Below are 24703 nucleotides of genomic sequence, written 5' to 3'. Positions count from 1 at the left end.
TACTTTGAAAATCGGTCAATTATATTCTCGATTAATATTTGGTAAATAGTGTAGCATTCACTTCCTGTTAATAACGAACTAATTTCACGCCCTAATGAACTTAAAGGTTCAGTGTAATAGAGAAAAATCTTTTCATTGAATGCTATTCTCTCCCAAGAGAAATCAGTTTGAATTACTGCTACCTATTTGACATCTTGCTTTTTACAGTGTTATCATCCATATTAAAAAATCGTACTTTGTAAGGATTGAAAATTTTAGTTTTGTGCCATCTGGTAAAGAAATAATAAGTTGCCAATAGAGGAATGGATTATTTATGTAAAATTCCCTTGGCAATAGATGCTTACCGACGAAAGAATCTCAGTACACATCGGAAATATTTATGTGAATTAAATTTCTATTCTAAAGAAGCGAAATCGCGTATCATATAAAGTGGTGGTTAAAAAATATGTAATTTATTATATTAGCTGAAAACTGCGTGGCAAAAACAGACGAGGTTTATTCCTTCGCTGATAGACATGTAGTTCTCAATTTAAATTTTTTTCTGCTAACTAGGATGTCTAGCTGTGGGAAATCCATTGTTTTCTTTGTTAGGAAATATATATATCAAATGTTATTATGGCTACCTTTTCCGGTAGATGCTGCAAGAAAACCATTTATTCAACTGAGATGTTCATCTCCTGATTCCAACCTACTCTACTCTATGGGAAGAGAATGATGTTTACATGTTCCAAGTAGTAGTGTCGCAGGAAGCATTACGTAACTGTGGATCGTTCGATAGAGACTTGTTTACGTCAAGTGTACTAAAGTGTGTTATTAAGCACATAATAAAAGTTTAAGCTATCACAGAGAAAAGTTTGGAAATAAATAATTCAATATATTTTTCTCTTGTAAATGAACTGTAAATATTCAGTAATATATTATTCTCTGTTCACTGTGGAAAGCGTTGAATGATGGTGAAACAATTATTTTTCTGTTTTTGTTGTTGGGAAATAAAAGTTCATTCCACCACGGTGATCATTCTTAGTATCCAGATTCATCCTGATATTGCGGTAATGGTGAGTATAGTAGTCACTGCCTGTTTGATGTACATGTCTCCCTTTGTAGGTATATATTGTCATGAAAGATTCCCTGTTTTTCATATGTCGTTAGCTTCCTAAATGCGTTATAGGAAGTAAATATTGAACTCACGAGAAATATATGGTACAGGTAGTTAAATGAGTGAGTGGATATGCAGAAATTTTAAACTAGTTGATACATAGTATATCCAGAACCTTTGGAAGTAGGTTTCTTTTTGTTTTAAAATTGTCAATCTCTCCCATACACTTCCTTGTATAATTAATTACTTCCGAATGCAGGTAGCTACTACTAACATTGTGTGGGCCCTCCAGCACGGGCCTCGCTCCAAGCGACTTTCACCTGTTCCTGCACTTGAAGGAGCACCTAGGAGGCCGTCGCTTCGCTTGAGACGAGGAGGTGAAACACTAGATGACAACGTGGCTGAACACGCAAGAACAGTATTTTTACTAGGAGGGAATCTTCAAACTTATCCCACGATGCGACAAGTACCTCAGCCGATATGAAGTCGAAAAATAACTTAATGTATGTATTATGTGTTGGCTGTATTGGTTGTATGAAATAATACTCCAGGCTTTGTAACCTTACTTTCCGATCATCCTTCGTATAAATGAAAATTGAGAAAAATAGAATTCTGATGAATAAAGGGAACTGGGGCAAGGTGCTTTTATTATTTTCTTTCAAGTTAGATGGGTTTATGTAACTCATATTCCCAGACTAGCTGGATTCCTTATGTAACTGAAGAACTCATGCTGCTTCCTCTTTTGATATATTGCACGATGTACTGCCTGGCCACCAGTTCGATATTGGTGAGGCATCTCTATATGTTTTATTTTACTAGAACTTAGAAACAAATCATATTTCACAAGCTGTATAACAGGTCAAGGTCTACTATCACGCCAAGTTTGATTCAGATCGGATGAATTAGACATAACTCGTACGATATATATATATATATATATATATATATATATATATATATATATATATAGTGTCTTTCTAATTGCTTTTCACAAGGAAAGATGAAATGATGGACGAAAAGTAATAGAGAATGGAAACAAACCATAAAAGTAACATACATATTCAAACGTAGAGAACAATTACACAGATTCAAATATTCCAAATATCACTGATATCCAAGCAAGACAAGGTGGCCCAAAAGTAGGTATACAGTTTCGTACTCACTGTATTTCATATCATTTCTTATTTTTATCAAACAGGTAGACCTAGTTTCTTTATTATTTGTTCTTAATGTGTTTTTAGTTATAACTTAACCCCGGAACAGTCGAAGCAAATAAACCCATAAGCTAGAATGTTATATTTGATCAATGCAGGGATGTATATCTACTTTTGGGCCACCCTGTATATTATATACAATTAATTCGCGAAATACCTCCACCATTATTATACTGAACAGTATTTAATTCAAGTTTTTTTGTCTTTCTTTCAGATGTATCTTACACAACAGTTCAGCAGAACAAATAAAAAGCCCATTCAGCAGGTTGATGAATCCTGTATACGAGAATTATGGTCGAAAGAAGGTGACAAAATCAAAGCCTGAGAGTCCACAAATTTCGACTTTATGTGAGAAAATTGCTACTTATTCTAAAAACAAAGATCATAGTTTACAGCAAACAAATATAATAGAAGAAAATGATTCGAATTCTTTTAGCTTAGCAACGATAAGGATAGTAACTGACAAGGATAGTTATATTTGCAAGATATGCAAGAAATGTTTTAATACAAAAGGAAATCTCAGAAGGCACATGATATCACATACAGGAGCCAGGCCATTTCAGTGTAAAATTTGTTACAAGTCATTTCGACAGAAGACTCATCTAAAAACCCACTTAGTAGTGCATGAATCTCATAAACAGTTTACATGTAAATTGTGTAATCGTGATTTCACATTGAAACATAACCTTCAAAGGCATATTGTTACTTCTCATTATTCCGAACTCAAAACTTCTTAATTTGCAATTTTGTAATTTTACTTGTTTTTAAATAAATAAGTGTGACCAGGATTTGCTTTGATTCTGTATCTTCTCTTCAGAATATATTATGGTATGTATTTATGTATAGAGTTGTTATATTTTTTCTCACAATTTATCGCATCTAGCTTTATTTATTTGGCTTTGTCTTTTCTATTACACTTAATTTTACGATATGAATAAAGAGGAAGGTTTCATATAGCATTATTATGAAATTATTTCTAATATATGGGTAATAGTAAACAACAAGTTCTTTATTCGTTTGTTTCTCGCATTAAGAAAAAATAAACGTTGCTCAGTCTAGCTTTCGAACCATGTGTAACTTAAGTAAAAAATAAAATTGACGAAAGTCAACACTTATTATTAATAGTATGTGGTACAGTTTCAGCAATATTCAGCAGTGGCAGAGCGTTTACGAGGGCGGGGTGAAATGTTCTCGGCCTGACAATGAAAGACTGCGAATTTCAGTTCAAAAATGGCTTTATTTTTCCACATAATCTCCCCTAACTTTAATACACTTGGTCCAGCGTTTCTCCAACATCAGTATTCCTTCCCGGAAGTGAGTCTGGAAGGTTGTGAAAATAGTCATCCACGACCCTCTCAACTTCTTCATTCAATGTGAAGCGTTTCCCAGAAAGAAATTTCTTCAAGTTTGGGAACAGATAGAAGTCCGATGGTGCCAAATCAAGAGAATATGGGGGATGGCCGAGCAAATCGTACCCCAAATCCCGCAGTTTTCCCATCGCCAACGCAGCCTTGTACACAGGTGCGTTGTCCTGGTGAAAGATGATTATTTTCTTCTTCAAGCCAGGCCTCTTCTCGCGAATTTTGGCATTCAGCTGGTCAAGAAGATTGGAGTAATATTTGTATGTAATTGTTCTCCCTTTTGCAAGGTAATCAATTAACACGATCTCTTTCGTATCCCAAAACATACTGGTCATGACCTTTCCGGCCGATATGATCGTCTTCGCTTTCTTAGGCGCTGCACCATCGGCTTCCACCCACTGCTTGGACTGCTGTTTCATTTCTGGCGTGTAGTAGTGAACCCATGTCTCATCCGTTGTCACAAATCGCCGCACAAAATAGGCAGATCCCTTTTGAATCGATCCAAAGATTGCTGCGAAAATCGTTTTGGCATTTGCTTTTGGTCAGTAGTCAGCAAATGCGGCACCCATCTTGCGCAGAGCTTTCGCATCCCTAGTTCTTTGTGCAAGATGTTTCGCACCCGTTTCTCCGATATCCCCACACTCTCAGCTATCTCACTCACCTTCACTCGCCTGTCGTCCAACACGATGTAATGCACCTTTTCGATTGTTTCCGGTGTGGTTGCGGTTTTCGGCCTTCCTTCACATGGGTCGTCTTCGATGGATGTGCGACCACTTTAAATTTAACTGCCCACTTTTTAACGGTTGACATGGAAGGAGCAGAGTCCCCATAAACTTTTGTAAACTTGGATGAATTTCCGTAGGGGTTAATCCATCCAAAACGAAAAAAAAATTGATTACTGCACGATATTCAAGTTTATCCATTTTTCACAACTAACACGCAAGACGTCTAACTGCAACAATGGCTGCACATAAACTAATTGAAAGAACAAGTTGACACTTTTATACGAACAACTGAAAAGCGCCCCCAGCCAAGAACAATAATATTTTGCTGATTGGAGTGCCATCTCCGGGTCAGGCCGAGAACTTTTCACCCCGCCCTCGTACTTCAGTGTCTAATATTATGATGTTTTGACGGATTTAGAATGAATAGGAACGAAATTACAACTAACTGAAAATTTGACTTTTTTCCAAAGTCTTTATTTCGAAATTCTGCTTAAATAAGTACACTCATGTCCGAAATTATTGTCGCATGTCTATAAATATGTTGTTGTAGGAATATAATTTGATAACGAATTCGCCCGGTATTTCTTATAATGTTAGTATGTATATAATCGGCAGAGACATGTATATGGCTAATTCCATGTCAAAAGAGCAGTAAATAAGAACAATAAAACGAAAATAAAACTTTCTTGTCCATTTAGCAACATTTTGTTTTACTCATTCTAATTTTCGTATTAATAATTCTTTTCCTATGAAATTTACCACAAATATACATTTCCCGCTTAGACACATAGTATCAGTATTAAAAGTAATCTGCAAAATCATTAGCAAATTATATTCTTACAAGAAGACAGTTATAGATATGCGACAATCATTTTGGACATGAGTGTACCTTATCCAATTACATAAAAGGCTTTCAATAGAGCTCCTCTCCAATTGTTTTCAGTCAGTATGTAAATAGAAATGCAATCTTTTAGCCAACATACCCTCATTGTATTTTAACATTTAGGTAGCCGGTATGTCGAGTCAAAATCGTAATAAAAATACCACCTCTGCTTTTATTCCACTTCGATCATTGGATATGATGAATATCGTTTTTGAGTAAAACATCCATCAAAACCTTACTTTAATCAGTAAACTACTACTTATGATTTTTTTTTTCTTTCCAGATCACCCCTTCAATAAGTACCTTGTCTGGATTTTCCGGAAGAAAAGTACGTCATAGTGAAAGGCCTGTATTTTAAAATATGAAAAAAATCCATAAACAGTCCGAATAGACCTACTGTGACCAATGAACTATCATTTATAAGTATCTGTCTGGTCTAGTGTGACTACCGTGTCCCTTTAATACATGTGAACCGAGGTTTGATTTCCGGTAGAAAGGAATTAAAAATTTTAACGCTTTACAGTCGTTCGGATTCCACCTGAAATTGTAAATCTGAGTCTCATATAGCGTCGGTGCTGAAAAGGGACGCTAAACTCCAACGAACAACTAATAATTTAGTATCTATATATTAAAATGCTACGTTTATATGTGTGTGGTCAATCTGCATATTAAAGTGCTATGGCCAATTCTTTTGCATAATGAGATCTCGAAAACCAAAAGTGTTAGAAACGCCATTTTCGCTGGTCGATTCCAAATTTCCTGTAGATTTACCAACTCTCATTTAATTTTTCAAAAACCTTGTGTTTATTTTTCTATTCCACATTTTAGACGTCGTTTTTGACACTATTAGTTTAATATTGCCACTAGGGTGTTAAGGTTGATACCCTTGTGAAAGGGAACCAGCAGAGGAGCTACGTATAGCGGGTTGATGGACATTTCAGGCGCTTTGCTTTAATCTGAATGACAAAACCTATTGCAAGCTGGCAACTTCGAAGGCTTGTGGACCCACAGTGAGGCTTACTCGGATATGGAATTATAAGGAAAAAAATATTTGCATTTGGTATTATCTATCACTTGTCCAAGTTTGCGACAAACTTACCCCAACATTCTATATATTAAAAAATTACATTTATATGTTTGTCTATAGCAATTCATTCCCTTTGAGTCTTTTCCTGTCCTTTACTTGTGTCCGTAAAGGGACTTGCGCAGATATAGTAAGAAGTGGGAAGGAGATTTATGCTCGTAGAACTGTACGTTGTGTAAATAGCGCAGGTTCAGCTAGTTAATAATAATAATAATAATAATAATAATAATAATAATAATAATAATAATAATAATAATAATAAAACAGTACAATTATTTGAGAAAATTTGTAATTTTTAGTTTTACACTTCATTAAAGTATTTTTACGTTTGGGTATGAGGCAAAATACGTTAAAAATTCTATCTAATCTCATAAAATGTTGACTTTATAATACGTTTTTAGGCCTCTACACAAACGGATAGACATTAAATAAACCGTCAGACTACTTATTAAACGCTGTCACTATAAACAAAACAAAACGAATTCAAAAATACACAATATCTAAACATTTTATTACACTTTAAATCCACAAGAGTGAAATTACATAACAAATGTCTTCAAACATAACCCACAACACTAAAAGTTATTAAATGCAGATTATATTTATTATTAATAATAACAGTAATTACAATCACAACGTCATTTATTATTATTGAACTGCTCTCACACTAAAATTAACGCAAGTTTTCTTTTTAAAGGCAAAAAATATCTACGATTTTTGAACTTTCTATAAGGCAAGTATATAAAATAAACATAGGTCCGCTTCCGTCCTATTCTATAACTTACTTGAATACCGCAAAATTGCTCAAACGTCAACGTAAATCATTTTATTCCGTCTTGGAAACCTTATTTTCACAAAGAAACTATATGGACATTATTTATCTCCTGATCTTAACCACACATTTTCTTGTTGAATTTGACCATTCTCAAAATCTGAAGTTTTTTTTCCAACATGAAATTTATCTAATCCATATTTAAAAAAAAAAAAAAAGTTCAAAAAATCAATACGCTGTTAACATTATACCATCATTTTTTAATTATACATAAGATTCGCCAATTTTTGTTAATTTGCACGTTGCCACATTTCGTCATAATAATGAATAATAAAGAAATTCAATACTTCTAACAAATACGGGTGAGTCCCCTCAATGCAAATGAGGGTTTGCAAGATCTTCAGTTCCCTTTATCCTGTCACACACTACTCCAATATGTATGAAATAGATACTACTTTCAACTTTCTTCATGAGTTTTCTTGTGAAACAAAAGAGTACTGTGATAACTAAAGGCCCTTCCGCAGATATTGCACTTGAGTGACGTGTCCGTTTTGTGTGTTTTTGTGTGTTTCAGCAACTGTGGACGAAAGGCGTAAGACTTACCACATTGGCTGCAACTAAACCGTTTGTCGTGAGATTTTATATGCAAGCTGAGAGTTTCCCGGGACTCAAAATCTTTGCTACACAACATGCAAGAAAACGATTTCTCCTTTTCGTGAGTTTTTAAATGTTCTCTTAGTTTTTTCACAACATCAAATGATTCCTGGCACCTGGAACACACCAAACGCTTTTCAGTAGCATGGGCTTTTATGTGGCAGGTTAACGAAGCCAGACGAAGAAAAGTTTCCGCGCAAATGCCACACTCCAAACTCACTTCTTGTGAGTGACTTTTTGCGTGCTGTGAAAGACTTCCACCTTCCTTAAATGTCTTACAACAAACTGAACACATAAATGGTTTTGTTTTCGAATGAGTTTTCTTATGTAAGATAACTTCTCTTTCACTATCAAAACTTCTTTTGCATATCGTGCATTTATACGATTTTTTCACTTGATGTTTTTGTTTATGGCTTTCGAGATCTGACTGCGTTTCAAATTTTTTGGAACATACAGTACACTCTAATGACTCTTTCCAGAAATGACACTTTACATGCGAAGACAAGCTACGCATTTCAGAAAATCCCTCGTTGCACACCGCACACCTATAATATAAATCCACATTATCGTTCGAGTGAAAGGGCAAATGCTTTTCGGCTTCGTCCATAGCATTAAATTGTTTATTACATTCGCTACAGCAATATATTGCGCTTTTACTCGGCAGATACACTAATTTCACATAAGCAGAAGCCTGTTCCTCCTCCGGTTGGTCGCATATTATTTCGTCATATTCATTGTTTATACTACAGTTCGTAGACGCTTTGCTCAAGTCTTCCAATGAGCATTCTATGCCATTTTCTTCAGCATCATCATAATAATCATTATCTTCCATTGAAGTATTCTCATTTATAACTGAAACATCATTTGAAGAACTTGCCACCGGACCAGGCTCCATGTTGGCATTACTCGATGATCTGTTACCTACGAATTTAGTTTTCCTTTTGACAGGCAACCTAAAAGAGAGTAAGCATTAATTATTCAATCTGACTTATCCATTCTTCCCTTAAAGTTTACTGTTTATTTATAAAATCTTATACTATTTCAAGTATCTGGAGGAGGAAGCAATTTGGGATTTTATTCTGATACTTTGTGGGCTAATATGTCTAACAAAACACAACTGAAAATGGCTACCTTTGGAAACTGTTTCTATCAATTCTCCACGTAAGTGCTTAACCCCTGTTTGTTTCGCGTTCGCAGTACATCCTTCCACGATATTTATTTTCAACTTTTGTTTTTTATGTTGAGAAAACATTAAGCCTAAAAGTGTCCCTACCTAACACGTATCTACCAGATGCTGACACATTGTTCTTAAATTCGATATTATTCAGCATTTGACATTTACACTTTATTTAAGCGTCAAATTGAAGATGAAACCTTTAAAAAGCCATAATGTTAAAATGAAATTGATGTTCTGATGTTATACGTCCGATATAGGACATACTCATATTCATATTCATACAATTAATTTTCTGCTAAAATATAATACGGTAGATTTATCGTCTACCTTCGAAGAAAGAAAATTGAAAAATCTGTATTTATAAGTCGCCTACATTGGCTTTATCAGATCTTATGATATGTATTGATCCTATAGATATCACTTCCATTGGAACAACGGAATAAGGAAGTGAAATAGAAAATAAGTTACTTACCACAAAATAACGAGAAAAAACGCACTAAAAATACACTATGAGCGCTTCTTTAAATAAAGAAGGAAAAAAAAATGTGAAGGAGAGAAACGACTGAAAAGCATCCAGATAGGCACCATGTTGGAATGCAGAATAACGCGATAGTATTAGCAGGCTGTTTTATAGTAAAAGAATCTAAATAGAGAAGCATATATACCAACTTTCCAACTGTATCAATTATATAGGGTGACTGGAAGGCAGCGGTGGCTCAGTAGTAGAGCGCTCACCTCTGGTGTGTGGAGTCTCTGGCTCGATCCTAGCTCATGCCAAGTGGACTTTGTGATATATTAAAAAAATAGTGTGTGTTCCTCGGTGCTCTCCCCTTCCTCCTACTTTCTTTATTCTCTCATTATCATCAGTCTCCTTTAGTCTTAGTGCACAGCCGCGGAATATTGAACTAGAAATTCATTTGGTCTTTATACAGCGTGTCTCAAATTAATGTATATATTCTTTAAAACAGAATATCTCATTATTTAAAGCAATAGATATACAATTTTATGTCATGTACCTAAAGAAACATGACTGTTTTCTGACAATAAACATGGATACTACCTTCAACAGGATGAAGTGTCATCCCACTTTCATCTCGATGTAAAGGAATTCCTCGATTACATATTCCCTGAGAAATGGATAAGACGGAGGAAATGCTACAGAGTACTCATCTCGATCTCTGGGTTTAACCCCCCCCCCCTAAATTTCTTTGGGGAACTGGGAATGTACGCCGAAAAGCCAGAAAGAATGGAACACTTAAGAGAATGAACTGAGCAGGCCTGTGATGCTATACCATTAGAAACAATATAATCGAAATGTCGCTGAATTTTACGTGGAAAATTAAACATTTACGTCCTTAAGGTACCGAACACCACAATTCCTAACTACTTTAATTAACGAGGTATTTGTTTTAAAAAGTGTATAATTAATTTGAGACAACCTATAGACCTCTAGAAGCCACCACCAATGATTTCTAAGATCTATTCGAGAGCAAGCCACCATTGTGCACCTTACTTTAAATAAAATCAAAAAACCTAATTCTAGAAAATACAGAAAATTCCCTGCCTTTTCCCGGGGCTTCAAGTTTCGCCTAATACCTCCTAGCTATGCAAACGTCAATCAAAGCGATGGCACAGTTAATTTTCCTATTAGGCGAAAGTTGAATTTTTCTTAAACCTTGGTTCAGCTCGCATACGTTGGTAGTCCTGCACCTCGTTAATAGTTAATATAAAACTATTTTCGCGCTCTTAGGAAATAGTCCAATATGTAGGGGAAAATTTTGACAAACCCAGCAAAAATTAGTAGCTTAATTAAACCTGCAGGATAGTGTCCTTTTATCAAATATAGTAATATCCTAAAAGGAAATCCTGGAACATCCCTCTTGGGCTTCATCCAATATGGCTACCATATCCAATTTGGCAGCCACCGTCTATAGAACATTCATGTTTTCCTTGATGTCTTACCTTAGGTTCAATTCTACAGTCTTGGAACTTAAACAAAATATTTTGCAAATAAAATTCCCTTTGTTTGATATATAATTTCTCTCTGTAGGTCAGGTAGATATAGTTACAAATGATAGAGTAGACTTGTATTGTTTAATCTTGTACCCGTATTTTTTCAAGTGTATTTTTCTGATTTCCTTGTTTTTTCATACATATATTATTTATATAAGTAAAAAAAAAAAAAAAAAAAAATTAAAGAAAATATGTCAACATGCCATAATTACAATTGATACATAAAATATGGTACATTTGAGAATAATGGGGCATTATACGGAAGTTTCTGTAAACTTATTTAGCAAAATAGTTTGTAGAGAAAATTATTTAAACTAAATTCACTTTTCAAATAAATGATAGAAATAATTTATAGTACATAAAAAACACAAAAATTAACCCATCCCTAGTACGGTGCACTGTTGGGACATAAACAAAACGGTTGGGTTGGATCATATCCGCTGCTGTTTCAGATGAATGAAAGTCGTTGAAACAACAAGTTTTAAGGAAAGCGTTTATATATTAGTAATTTAGATTTCATATAATAGTCTACTTCTTTCAGAACAGGAAAAGTACCTATTACACTGAAAATCTAAAAAGAAAAAGAAAGAAAGAACTTCAAAAGATAACGTATAATTCAACACTAAGATAACGTCAACATGTCACTCTCATCCTGTTGTGTTTTGATTCCCAAAATGTGGTTTCCCTACAATTAATGCACATGTCTGAGTAAAACAATCTCGGACATGAAGAGTTGGACTAAGTACATGAGAGTTTTTTACGTTTGCAATACACCAGTTTCATAAAAAGAGTTTGGTGCTACCATGTCCAAACAAGTAATTGGGTAGCATTCGTTATATTCTCCTCCGATCCCCAATCAATTGCTGGAATATCTTCCTCCAGCCAAATTTGCGCCTAATGGTACATCTTCAATACGTATCGTCTGCTTGCACTTGCTCTTATGGGTAAAAGTGAGGGATGAGTGACTAGTATGAAATAACTCTTCTGTATGACAAATATCGACAGAAAGCCAGTGACTCACGATCATGCGATGCATAAAAGTGTAATTGGAAATGTTATCCAACTTTTACTAGTTCTTTAGGATTCGTAGTAGATTTGTTAAATGTACTTACAACCTGTTGCAATTAACTTTCTATCTCTCGACTAGTTTCTAACAAGTTTTCTTCCCTTTCTCGAACAGAGACAATATCGTGTCACTTGCTGAAAATCCATGTAGAAGTAGTATAACATCATCTAAGTTTCCTCCTGTATTTTCACGCATTTAAACATTTTGGTTGGTTGATGAAATCTGCTTTCTTTATGAAAGAGGTTTTAAAAATCAGAAAATACGCTTGAAACAAACAGATACAGGATTAATTGACACAACCTACTCTATCAATGGATAGAAACCTACGATAACAATGGAGACAGGACAACTAATCGAGTGGAAGCATGACACTCCAAAATAAACGAGAGCAGGGAATCTATACTTGAATATCACAGTTCGATGCCAAGCGTATACTGTCTATTCATTATTCATATACTGTAATTGTGCTTATACTGTTTTAATATGTACATTTTACATATAGCTATATATACATATATATTTTTTTAAAAAATTTTGAAACTACTCATTTTTGTGTCTTGAATTGAAGATTCGCCTACACTTTCTCTTGAGTTAATATCTGTAAATTCCGTTGCTTGAGGTTATTAGGTGAAAGTTGAAGTCACCGCCTTTTCCTAGAACCTATGCTAGATTTTATAATTTTATTTCGATAAAGTCGCAAATGGTACAGGTGCGTGAAGGAATTTGTGCTGTTTATGAGCAAAGTACGTTAGTAAACCAACAGCCAAAAATTGGTTCAGTTGGTTTCGTTCTGGAAATTTCTATGTTCAAGATACTGCTCACAGTGGGGGACAAATCACAGAAATAGTAGATGATAATCTGACAGAAGGTGAGTAAGACTGGCATGTAAGTAGTCATGACATCGCAAACGACCTATACATTCTCACCAGTGTTAAACCATTGAGAGAAAGTTGGCTAGAAAAAGGAGTTAGGTGTTTGAGTGACACATGATCTGACAAAACCATTTACACGATCGAACTGCTATCTGCGAATATCTACTGAAACGTAACAAACCTGAGCCCACTCAAGAAACGGTTAGTCAAGTGATGAAAAGTGGATAACTTACAACAACACTGTGCAAAAAGATCGTGGTCGAAGCGAGGAAAATCTTTACCATCTGTGGCAAACCCAACACTCATGCTCAGGAAGGTTATGCTATGCGTTTGATGGGATCGTGCATCACGATCTGCTGCCGACAGGCAGAAGGGTAGACTCGAATCTGTATTAGCGCAAGTGACTCTAGCAATGAGATTTTTCTTTTTAAAAAAGTTCAGTTGGGTTTTATTGGGTAAAATTTAGTTTTATTGGGCAATATTGGGTCCTTTGTGCAAAATATGTTTCAATTTTTTTACGTACAATTAAAGCCATATTCCTACTTAAAATATCATTTAAACATTCATGTTCTATTGTACACACGAAACAGAAATTCCCTTTTAGGGCTGTACCGGCTCACTTTTGGCGCGGGTTCCTGATTCGATCCCAGCTTCCGCCAGATGAGCTTTGTGATGGACAAATATCGTGTGCAGAGGTTTTCTCGGGGTCCTCCCGTTCCCTCTCACTTTCTTCACTCCACAATTTTCATTCATCTCATCATTACCATTTCCCCTAGAAAAGGGACATAATCGTCAGTCACTGAATTAAACTTAAAACACATTTTTTTTTTTTTTTAAAGTCGCACAATGGAATCCGTGAAGCCCGTTCGCGTTTTGTAGGACACATTTTGTACTACTGACACTCGCTTATATTTCGATTTCTAGAAAGAATAAAGTAGACAATTTTGTAGAGTAACAAACGGTGAGTAATTCTATATATCATACAATCCGAATAAAATTCCACCACACTCAGGGTTCAAATGCCTATGCCAGTCATCCTTACTGAAGATTCTTTTAGTTTCCCTCAAAACATGCCAGGCAAATATTGGGATATTATCTCAAGTTCAGGACCCAAAGGTAAAAAATCGGCTATGTAATGTCCTCTCTTTCTGGACTGCTTATATTTGTTGGCTGATGATATGCCAGATCACAAAGTGATTAAATTCATCAGCTGCAAGCATCGGACTGTAGACTGCAGATACCTTGCACCACGCAGGAAAGCCACACCAGGAGAAGAAAACAGAAAGCACTATAGCATATCAGGAATACTTATGGTTGCAAATCTACTAAAGATGAAAATAAAATATTTCAACCAACTTTTGACACAACGGATCACTTTTTATTTAGCTCCAATTATGTTAAGGGGCGTGTGCAGTTTCTAATACGAATTATGATTAAATAATAACAGGTGAGGCGCTTAAGATACACTAAAGAAAATGCGTGACATACAACTCGCCATTAGCCATCAAGTTTACATTCGTCATTAGCCATCAAGTGCCTAAGGAGAATCATCATTTTACGTATTCAATACATATAATTATTATAACTACTATTTCATATCTTTATTCATTGATCCACTTCATCAAATATTTACATCAATTATAATTAATAATCTTCGTCGCATAATATCTCATAGATGATCTCCGTTGACAACATAAAGCGCATCAGATATAAATTTAAAGTCTCCGCATTATACTCGTACAATAGAATCCGCACCTGAGAATCGACATTACAGACTGCTACCGCCATACGTTTGAGCTAATTCACAATTTGGTATAAAGTTCCTGATATGACATGCATCAAACGTGATTATAAGAGAGAAGGAATATATTCCATTCACGGAATCCTTACGGATTCCGGACGTTTAAATTTAGCTGGACATTATTTAAGCTATATTACGTCCTGAAACAATGTATAAAAATTGCCACTTTAGAAGGGAACACATCAACCACCTATTTCTCTATATACCGGAACTATACTTTCCAACATAACAAGATCAAACTTCAACTGTCAAAGAAGAAGAATAAAAACAGGCATTAATTTCACTACCAATTTTGCCAACATTTCAATGGTGCAGATAAATTTCATGTCATCCTTTACTTTGAAGATCAGTTTGGTAAGAATAAGGGTACAAACAGAGAAATAACACAAAACGCTGTAATGGATCAAACCGGTCCATTACAACTAAATAATGTTTTAAAAAAGAAATAAAAAGAGTTTTTTGGAAGAACTGAAATGTTACATATTTTTTTCTTCCTTTCAATTCTCATTTCCAGTTACCAATTTGTTTCCTTACTATTGATTTACGATTAAAGAGCCTTTGTAACATACGGTAATTGTGCTATACGTCACATACTGACCAGATACACGAGAAGAATTCCGCGGTTTCACGATCTAATTGCCGTCAGTGTTGAAAACGTAGAGGTTTTTTTTTTGATAATTTCTTTCTTTCTTTTTGTTTAAGTGAAATGTTTGCGATTCGTACTTAACTGACACACGGAAAAAGATATTTAATTATTTGTTTATTCTAAGACACAAGTATGTACTGCAAAACCAAAGGGAATTTAGTCGCATTGCCTTTTATTTCAGACTACCTGAAATGCCCGTTCCTTGCAATTTTAGCCTTTTCTCCCCCTTACGCTATCAGGCATCGGAGCGTCTAATGGCATTGAAAATAGCTACTTTGTGGAACAAATGAAGCACACAAGGAGCCTCCGTAGACTAAATAAAGCAAAAAAGGAGACTTTGCAGACAAACTTGCCTCTGATAAGGAACTTCACAAATCAACTTTCAGTCATAAGTTAGAACCAAGATGCCGGTTCACAAATGATTAGACATTTTTAATTTTCGAACATATATAAAGAAAGCTGAGGGACAACTAAATTGTAGTCTTCTTCAACAGAACAAAGCTTTTATTTATTTACATGTGAAATATAATGTGCTTGTACACTCTTCAAGGACTGTTGAGCATCCACCTCTGGTAGTTTAGTTAATTCTCTTCTTGTTTCCTATGAAATGACAATTTGTTTTAAAGACAGTAAATTATCGGATTCAAACAACCTACAACTGGTCCAATCATATGACGCTGACTTCACTTCATTAAGAGCAGCACATTTAGACACATTGCTTGCGATAGTTTCAATGACGTCTAATAACTCTGCATGTAATAAAATATGAACCAGCAGAACTTCACTCTGAAAACAATGTGTAAATTTCTCATATAACTTGGCAGAAGACAATGTAAAGTGCAACTGAGCTAACATACCAGGCTTTTAGAGTAGATCTACAATTTTACTCACAGACTGCTTATTCAAAACAATACTTTTCTTTGCAGATAGAATATACTTCAAGAAGTACCGTTGTACACCAGTCCACTGTTCAAATCATCTTTCACATATTTATTACTTTGTATTTATGTCATTTTCTATTCATTATCATTATTATTTTCTTTTATTTAATTACTGACATTTTCTAGTACATTGGCCACAATCCAAACAATATGACTAGGTAAAGATAAAAAGAAGAGACTTAGTTGTCTGATGTTTCAAAAATAGAGACTGATAGAGACTCTGGCCACAAAAAAAAAAAAAAAAAAAAAAAAAAAAAAAAAAATGAAAAAGAGACTCGCTCCGATGACTGATTATGCATATCAATGACACCACCATAAAACCTCCATAAATTATTTTATTTTTGGCATAAATTTTAAACCCTGTTGTCCCGTAGGATGCGCATTTTAAGCAAAGCTACATGATAAAATCCCAGCCTGAGGCAAGTACTAGCCATATTCAAAAAATCATTTCAAACTGTTCATACGTTTTTCTGCGATGCGATTACAAACAAACTGCTTTAAATGTAAAGAAATAAATGACAGAAAATGCCCTCCATCTCCTCTTAAAACTGAAATTTTCAGAAACGGGAAGACATGTCCAATTATTTTTAATGAGGAATTTATACGGGCTTATACCGAATTTCATCTTTCTAAGTTGACGGGCTCATGAGATACTGTATCTTTGGTTGAAATTTGAAACGCCTTCTGCTTCCATTAGAATGTAACCTTTAATCAAAGTAACATATTAATACCAGCTCAAGGCACTATCTTTCAAAATTCATTTCAAACTGTTCAACCGTTTCCCCGTGATACGGTCACAAACAAGAGGCAATATCGCTTCAATGTGAAGAAATGGATTATAGACAATGACACCCCTTCCTTTAAACAAAAATTTTCAAAAACGCTGTAACACATAACCATTTATTTTTAATGAAGAGTTGTATAACGAGTTCCATCTTTCTATCTTGGTGAGCTCGTAACATATTCAAGGTGTCTACTAAAATTCCAAAATGAAATTTCATGACTTTTTCTTCAGCAAACCATAAAATTTCGGAACATTCTCAAGAGGGAATTCGGATGCGAATTAGGCCGAATATCATGCATGCGATAGAAGCGTGCTTTGCTAGCAATTTGGTAGCGTCTAAAGCCGACCATAGCCATCTTTGGTGGTGTATTTTGATGGTTTAGAGAACAAGATTTTCCAGTCTGTACTTATATTTGTACGATAATAATAATAATAACAATAATAATAATAATAATAATAATAATTAAAAAAAAATCGTGACCCGAAAGATAAATTTCGCGACTTTTTCTTGACTTTCATGACCCGTTTTCTGATTTCGTGACCGTTAGAAACCCTGATATTCCATTTTTACTTAAATTTTGAACCCTTTCTATCCCCCTAGGATATGCGCCCTTGAATCAAAGTAGCATGATAAAAGCCCAGCTTAAAAATTCCCTTCAAATTGTTCAACCGTTTCCTCGTGATGCAATCACAATCAACAGGCTACATCGCTTTCAATATGAAGAAAGAAATTATAGATGATGCCGTCTTCACCCTTTAAAACAGGAATTGTCAAAAACACTGTGACACGGGTCCACCTCTTTTTAATGAGGAGCTTATATACCAAATCCATCATCTTTACTTGGCAGGATCATGAGATGCTCAATTTTTCACTCTCCCGCTTAGATTATGCATTTTGATCACAGTAACATGATAAAACTCAGTTCGAAGTACATAATAACTACATTCAAAAACTTCATTCCAAACGTTAAGTCCTTTCCCGTGATGCGACCACAAACAAGATCCTTTTTATTTTTATATAAAAGATTACAACTGAAATTCGTTATGCATGATTCCCAAATATTTTTTTTTTTTTAATAGTATTCTGTTCTGGTGATAATATCTTGAGAAATATATATATCTTATGTCAATTCTGAAACTAGGCGTGTACTAATAAACACGACTGAAGAAATTATTTATAAACACACATTTTAATTCAAGTTTTGAAATATATTTTTGGAGGTGATCTGTTTTGGGGTTTTATTGTGGGTTTCATCCACAAAAACTGAGAATTTTGGAATTGGGAAAAATTCCAAACTTGCTAGCAACTCAAAAGAAATGACATCAAACTAGTCAACATTTACTCGATCGAATATCGAATGGTGTCATATACACGCTGACAACGCCAGACAGCATACATCTTCAACGACCCGTCAGAGATTTAGAGAACTTGGCTGGGAGGTTTTAACGCATTCACTATATAGTCTGGACCTGGCAACGTCAGAGGATGATTTGTTTCAGTTTCTGCGTATTTATTATATTTTGTTAGTTTTAAAAGACTGTGAAAACCACGTGTCAGGACTTCTTGACTAGAAATCACTTAGGTTCTATACCAGCGTTTCCCAACCTTTTTCAACTTGCGGCACACTTCAGGGTAACTTGGATTCTCGCGGCACACATATTATTATTATTTGAAAATATAAAATACTGTAGTATTTTTTTTCTGATTACTGACACCCTTCTCACAGAGAAGCAAGCTCGACCACTGTTTTTCTCCCGTGGTAAGTCATTATGCTTATTTTTCATTTTAATTTAAAAATAGAAAGCAACTGCAATCAGATATAGGGCTCAAGTTGTTAAAAAATACACTTTCTTTTTCGAAAACTGTATCCAACCTTTCATTAAGAAGTAGGATCATTAAACAACGAACGAACAAACAAATCTCTTTTTAAAACACAAATGTAGATAATTCGTATGCATGTTTACTTTGTCGGAAGGATTGAATAATATTTTAAAATTTCAAGTTACGAAATAGTCTGCAACAATAAAGAAGAAATAATGGTCATAACAATGATAACAAATACTTTTTTTCAAAATTAGAAATGTACAGAAAAATGTTCTACAGAAAAGTAACACAGTATGAAACTTCAAATTTTAGATTCATAGTAGTAATGTGAAATACAAATATACCTTTTTTCTCTATGTCTTGCAATTTGATTGCTATAGAATTAATAATTTTGTTTCGATTTCCTCGCGGCACACCAGCGACCCATTCGCTGCACACCACTGTGCCGCGGCACACCGGTTGGGAAACGCTGTTCTATACCAACGGGATTATGGTGTCGGCGGAAAAATGACAGAGGGTCAAACAAAATAGTGCATATGTTGTTTCATAAAGTTATTTTCAAATTACAATAAATGTATTCTCAAAATGCTCAATTCTTTTTAGATAACCTGATACTAATAATAATAATCCTTCACGACTTAGAAGACTGGGAATTGCTGCCCTGTCTTATTGATAGATTGTATAGTTCTCTAGGGTCGCGGTGGCTCAGTAGCAGAGCGTACACCTCTGGTACATGGAGTCCTTGGTTCGATGTGAGCTCGCGCCAAGTGAACTTTGTGGTGGACAAACACCGTGTGCGTGGGTTTCCTTGGTGTTCTGTTTCCTCCCACTTTCTTCATTCCACCATTTCCTTCATTGTTCATCATCATCGTCTCCTTTAGCCTAGCTGGCATAATAGCGGGACGTAAAACTTAAAAGAGATTTTCTATAGTTCTCTATTAACGGTATAACGGAACTTTTACCAAATAAATTAAATTCTATGCTAGTACATAGTAAGGAGGCAATTTACCTTCGTGGAGACTTCTTTTTTCCTAATCCCTGCTGCTCTTTGATATTTGTATCTACCGAGTTTACTGGTCTTCTTCTGTTGTAACTGCTTCGAGATACTTTTCCTCCATCATTCCTGAAACCATTACTAGAATTAGATGAATGATCGTCAAAGGGAACAACTTCAGTTGCTGCAATTGTGTCATAGAATGGATTTACTTCACAGGTATAAAATTCACCGGCCTCAGAGTCACTCCGTACTAAATTACTACCACTATTCCGCAGCAAAAAATGGAAACCATCCTCTTCGTTAATAACGCCACTGGTTGTTACACTGGTATCTGGTTCCTCTGTTCCGACTTCAGTCACTACTGTACTATTCACTTTCGAATCGTTAATTACGCCAGTCGTTGTTATATTGGTATCTGATTCTTCGATTTTGACCTCAGTTTCTACTTTAATATTCACTTTCGGATCGTCATTTACGCCAGTGGTTTCTAATTTCTCAGTTTTTATTGTACTGTTCACTTTCGAATCCATTTTGCTATTCTTTTGTTCATAGTTCTAGGAAGCCTTCTACGTCAGACACTAAAGAATCAATAGCTCAGGATGAATTCCAGGAATAACTTCTGAAATGAAATTACAAGTACATTAATTTTACAGAACGAAAGGAAGATATGAGGAAAGCTTTTGTAAACAAATGTTGTATATTCAATACGATTACGAACTTCACACGTTACATATAATGATGGACAGTAAAAGTAAACATATCAATTTTATTTCAAAAATTAAGTTCTTGATGAGCTTTTTGTTTTTTGAAAATTATACGTTCGCAGTTACATATTTTAATCTGCCAATCATGCAGATACTACAAAATGTACTGTCTAATATTGTTTGATCTTAGACATTGAGAAAATATTTGCTGAAGGCATGAATCAGATTGTAATCTATCTATTACAATAGGTACATGTTTGTTAATATTGTTTATATTAACATGTACTTATTAATATACATGTTAGTAGGTGCAAGCAATCCCAGCAACTAATTATCGACTATGTAATGCCATCAAAAGATAAAATAGTGTTTGCAGAAAACTGGCGCGCCGAGGTAAATTTGTGAATGCGGTCCGAAATCCATGCCGGAGAAAACTAATGCTATTGAACCGAGTCAAGCAGGAACGTAGCAAGGGGACCCCAGCTGAAGGGCGGGGCGCGTCAGTGACGGTGGGTATACACATAAACGAGGACAGCGCAAAACACAGTTTATGGCATCAAACACCTTATGTGTGTATTTTGGGGAGATACTAAATGCCGTCAAAAAAACCTAAATTGGGTTAGGTTACACTATATCTTCAAAACAGAGACGTGCAAACTTTTCCAATTTCAAGCAGAAAATCGTGTAGAAATATACACGCTATTTCCGCGACTAAATCATAACAAGTGTACCTCTCCACCAAACAGTCCCTTCCGCCTCCACATATAGTGCTGCTAAAGACAACCAACAACCACCTCCATTTTCATAACTCACCTTTCACTCACCCTTTCTTATAAACCAAAATTCTGCAATTGATCCGGTAAATTTCCTAAAATTCGTCCGGCGATGGAGAAATTAACCTTCTTTAAAAATAACACGGTACAGTATAGCAATTTCTTTTATGTTAAAACATATATTCTCAGTTGTCACACTTTACATAGTCTTTCACTACTGGTACACACTTGAAAAAGGTTAAGTCCCAAAACAAAATTTTGAAAATTTACCGGGAAGAGATGGATAATTTGCTTGTTCGTGTACTTCATAATATGTGAGAGCTGAATCTGGGTTTATTTTTTAATAAACGATTATAGTCATGAAATTAATAGTCAAGCGGACGGAATTACTTAGCGCAATGTTAATATATGGTTGGATTGTGAAAAAGTAACTAGCATTTCTATTCTGAACATGACTACAGGTGTAAATAAACACTCCAGTTAATATCCCTAAACAAAAGTGAACTTGATAATTTTAACAAAATGGATTTTAAACCTAAGCTAACGTGATCCTACCCTACTTACCCTTACCTTACTCCACTCTACGCTACCCTACTCTATTGTTGTTGTTAATGTTTTTTGATGTTGTAAGCGGCACTATATATGGAGGTGGAAGGTAGGCCTACTATTTGGCGGAGAGGTATATTTGTAATGATTTATGGGAAAGGTAGTGTGGAAATAGTGCGTGGTAATAGTTAAGAACAGCTACTTCTCATCTCCCGTGCACGAGGATACATCTTACTGTTGCACTACCTAAACACCCTAAGTACAAGGGCAAGAACTCAGCCTATCACCGAACCAAACCTAACCTAATTTAGTACATTTTGGTACTTTTTTTTGGATGTCATTTAGTATCTCTCCCAAAGCTGTCTAACACACAAGCCATGCATTTCATGACATACAAAGTGCTTTTCCACTATCCTTGTTTATGCGTATACTCAGCTCCACTAACGCGTCTGCTCCATACGGACGCACTCCGTCGCAACCGCGCGGACTCCTCTGACGCTTTCCTGCCCTGACTCGGTTACGTAGCATTCGTGGATTTTCGTGACCATGTAGCACAAGTTGGTTAGTGTTTTATGCACTAATTTTTATGCCATACGTCCACATTGTAATTCAGATAATAATCACTGGGTTAAATTCCAAAGTAGGGCGTCCGTTTCCAGAGAAATTTTTAAAATTTACAGGAAATATATGGATAATTTGATCGTTTGTGTGCTTGATAATATATAAGAGTCTCGAAAAATCTGTTTATTTGTTATATAAGTGGTTATAAACATGGGACTATGTGGCGAGCGGAGGGAACTACTTGGCGCAAGGTAACCGAACAGTTGCATTGTGGGAAAGAAACGAGCATTTATGTTACCAATATGGCGAATGTACAAGGGCAATAAACTAGCAGTTTTAACATTTGTGAAGGAATACATTGATAACGAGCAAAATCTTTTAAAAGTTTGTGAAGAGCACGGATTAATGAACCTAATAACAAATTGCAGAAAGTGTGGAAAGGAGATAACAGTGAAAAAACTTGAGGAAAGCGGACGCCCAACTTCGGAATATATGCCTAATCGCTACCAAGCCAGGGTCGCAACCAAGTATTTTGGGGGAGAAACTAAGTATATACATATTCCTGTAGTCTGATGACACATCAGTATTCGCGAAAATAGAACGCACTCATTCTTAGCAGCGAACAATGCTCCACTTTACCCTGCTATGCAGGTTTCTTCGTTACTCAATACTTTTACATTGATATATTTCTGTTCTGAATTTTCTAAATATTGACACATCTTGTTGTAATATTTAATTAGTTCACATCATATACTTTCCGATAAACGTATAATTAATTGTAAAATTTGTAACACCTTGCGCAACGGAACTTCAGCTGTACCGCATATAACATTATTGAATATTTGTTTCCTTTACACTTTATAAACAACACATCATAGAATAAACATCTACATAATACATCTACGTAAATTACCTATTTTCTTACAGCGTGTTCCATGAATTATTTTACTTTAAATATTTATACTTGTAAAAGGTTAGAAGGCAAACATCCACCATTCTTTACTTTTACAAGGCGGCAATTTCTAGTGGAAGTTCTTGCAAGGTTGGAAACTTTTTACTACTGATTAGCAGCTTTTTACATATATACGCAAGGTTAATGGAGTACGTGTGTGGTTTATAAATTTGTATGATTTCGGTCTGTATCGCCCCGCTGTTTTGCACGTCACCTTAATTCATTAATAACGGAGAAAGAATTGTATGTACATGTATTCTTTGTTTGTGAATTAAAACTTCTGAAAAGAAAAGTAAGGTTTATTTCCGTACTAGTTTGATTAAACGCAACGCAAAATGTGCTTTTCTTTTTGCAATTATCGGTACATAAATTATAATTGGAGCTACTACAGGATAACCTCTGCACTTCCCAGGCCCGTAGCCATTCCAAAAATGTAGGGGGTTAGAAGTTTACGTTAAGGGGGGGGATCCAATCATATTATACTTCATCACCATATTATAGTTTATTCGCAAGCCTACCGTGAAACTTCTAGGGGGGGCCAGATACGGGCCTGCCACTTCCTATAAACATTTTGAAAATATATCGGGCAGGAAAGAATAATTTGCTCGTCTCGAACAGAGTGTTTGAGTGGAAAGCCGCTGACAAAAAGTATTGTATTGTCTCCTTGTAACGGGGAAGAAAGTTGCGTGTAGCTTTACTATCAGTGTTGCCAACAACCTCTCAAGAAAAAAGGCTAGATGACCCTCAGAAATAAGTATTTTCACGCAAAAAATAGCTAAATTTTGGAATGCTAACTTATAACTCAGATTGTAGATTATAAACCCCGTTTATTGTGTGCAGAAGTATAAGTAAGTTATAGTAAAATTTGAAATGCTGAATTTTATTTACTTAAGACTTACGAATAACATGTATGACTTTACAGTACGATAAAATTAATCAACTACTCACCTGATTTGGGAAAATCAACAGCCATAATTATCAGTCGAAATGAAATAAGTCATCATTGACATCGTCGCAGCTAGCCGAAGAGCTAGAATTGGATACAACATGCTTGGATTGACTGTGTAGGCTGCCATTGTCCCAATTTTCAGTAGTACTTCTTTCGGTAGGGAATAGTCCTTACAACACATCTCATTTATCCCTAAACCCGCATGAATCATTATGATTACATTGAGTGTTCAAGCTCATGTGTTGAAAATTTACAGAAAATAAAATTCATATTTAATTTCCATTTCCAGGCGGTAAAACAACATAGG

At 35.2% G+C, this 24703-nt stretch overlaps 1 protein-coding gene across 2 annotated transcripts; it reads right to left on the bottom strand.

The window, feature by feature from the left end:
• Window positions 1-6853: 6853 nt before the first annotated feature.
• On the bottom strand, window positions 6854-23565 carry LOC145680485 (uncharacterized). Of its 2 annotated transcripts, none has more exons than XM_081751060.1 (3): window positions 23409-23565; window positions 19924-20530; window positions 6854-8742 (listed from the first exon to the last, which is right to left on the bottom strand). In XM_081751060.1, the coding sequence occupies exons 2-3, from the start codon at window positions 20439-20441 to the stop codon at window positions 7593-7595; spliced, it is 1668 nt and encodes a 555-aa protein (XP_081607186.1). In that variant the 5' UTR covers window positions 20442-20530; window positions 23409-23565; the 3' UTR covers window positions 6854-7592. The 2 variants fall into 2 exon arrangements, with proteins under 2 accessions (XP_081607186.1, XP_081607187.1); XM_081751061.1 differs by having other exon boundaries at window positions 23421-23562.
• Window positions 23566-24703: the final 1138 nt, after the last annotated feature.

Source organism: Thermobia domestica, chromosome 3 (assembly GCF_964235325.1).
Source record: "Thermobia domestica chromosome 3, izTheDome1.hap1.1, whole genome shotgun sequence".
Lineage (NCBI taxonomy): Eukaryota > Metazoa > Arthropoda > Insecta > Zygentoma > Lepismatidae > Thermobia > Thermobia domestica.
This window is presented reverse-complemented; position numbering and strand designations above follow the sequence as displayed.

Coding starts and splice junctions, on each gene's coding strand:
- LOC145680485 (XM_081751060.1), bottom strand. CDS start 20,441: ATGGATTCGAAAGTGAACAGTACAATAAAAACTGAGAAATTAGAAACC. Junction 8,743..19,923: donor AAAAAGAAGTCTCCACGAAG/GTAAATTGCCTC, acceptor ACTCTCTTTTAG/GTTGCCTGTCAAAAGGAAAA.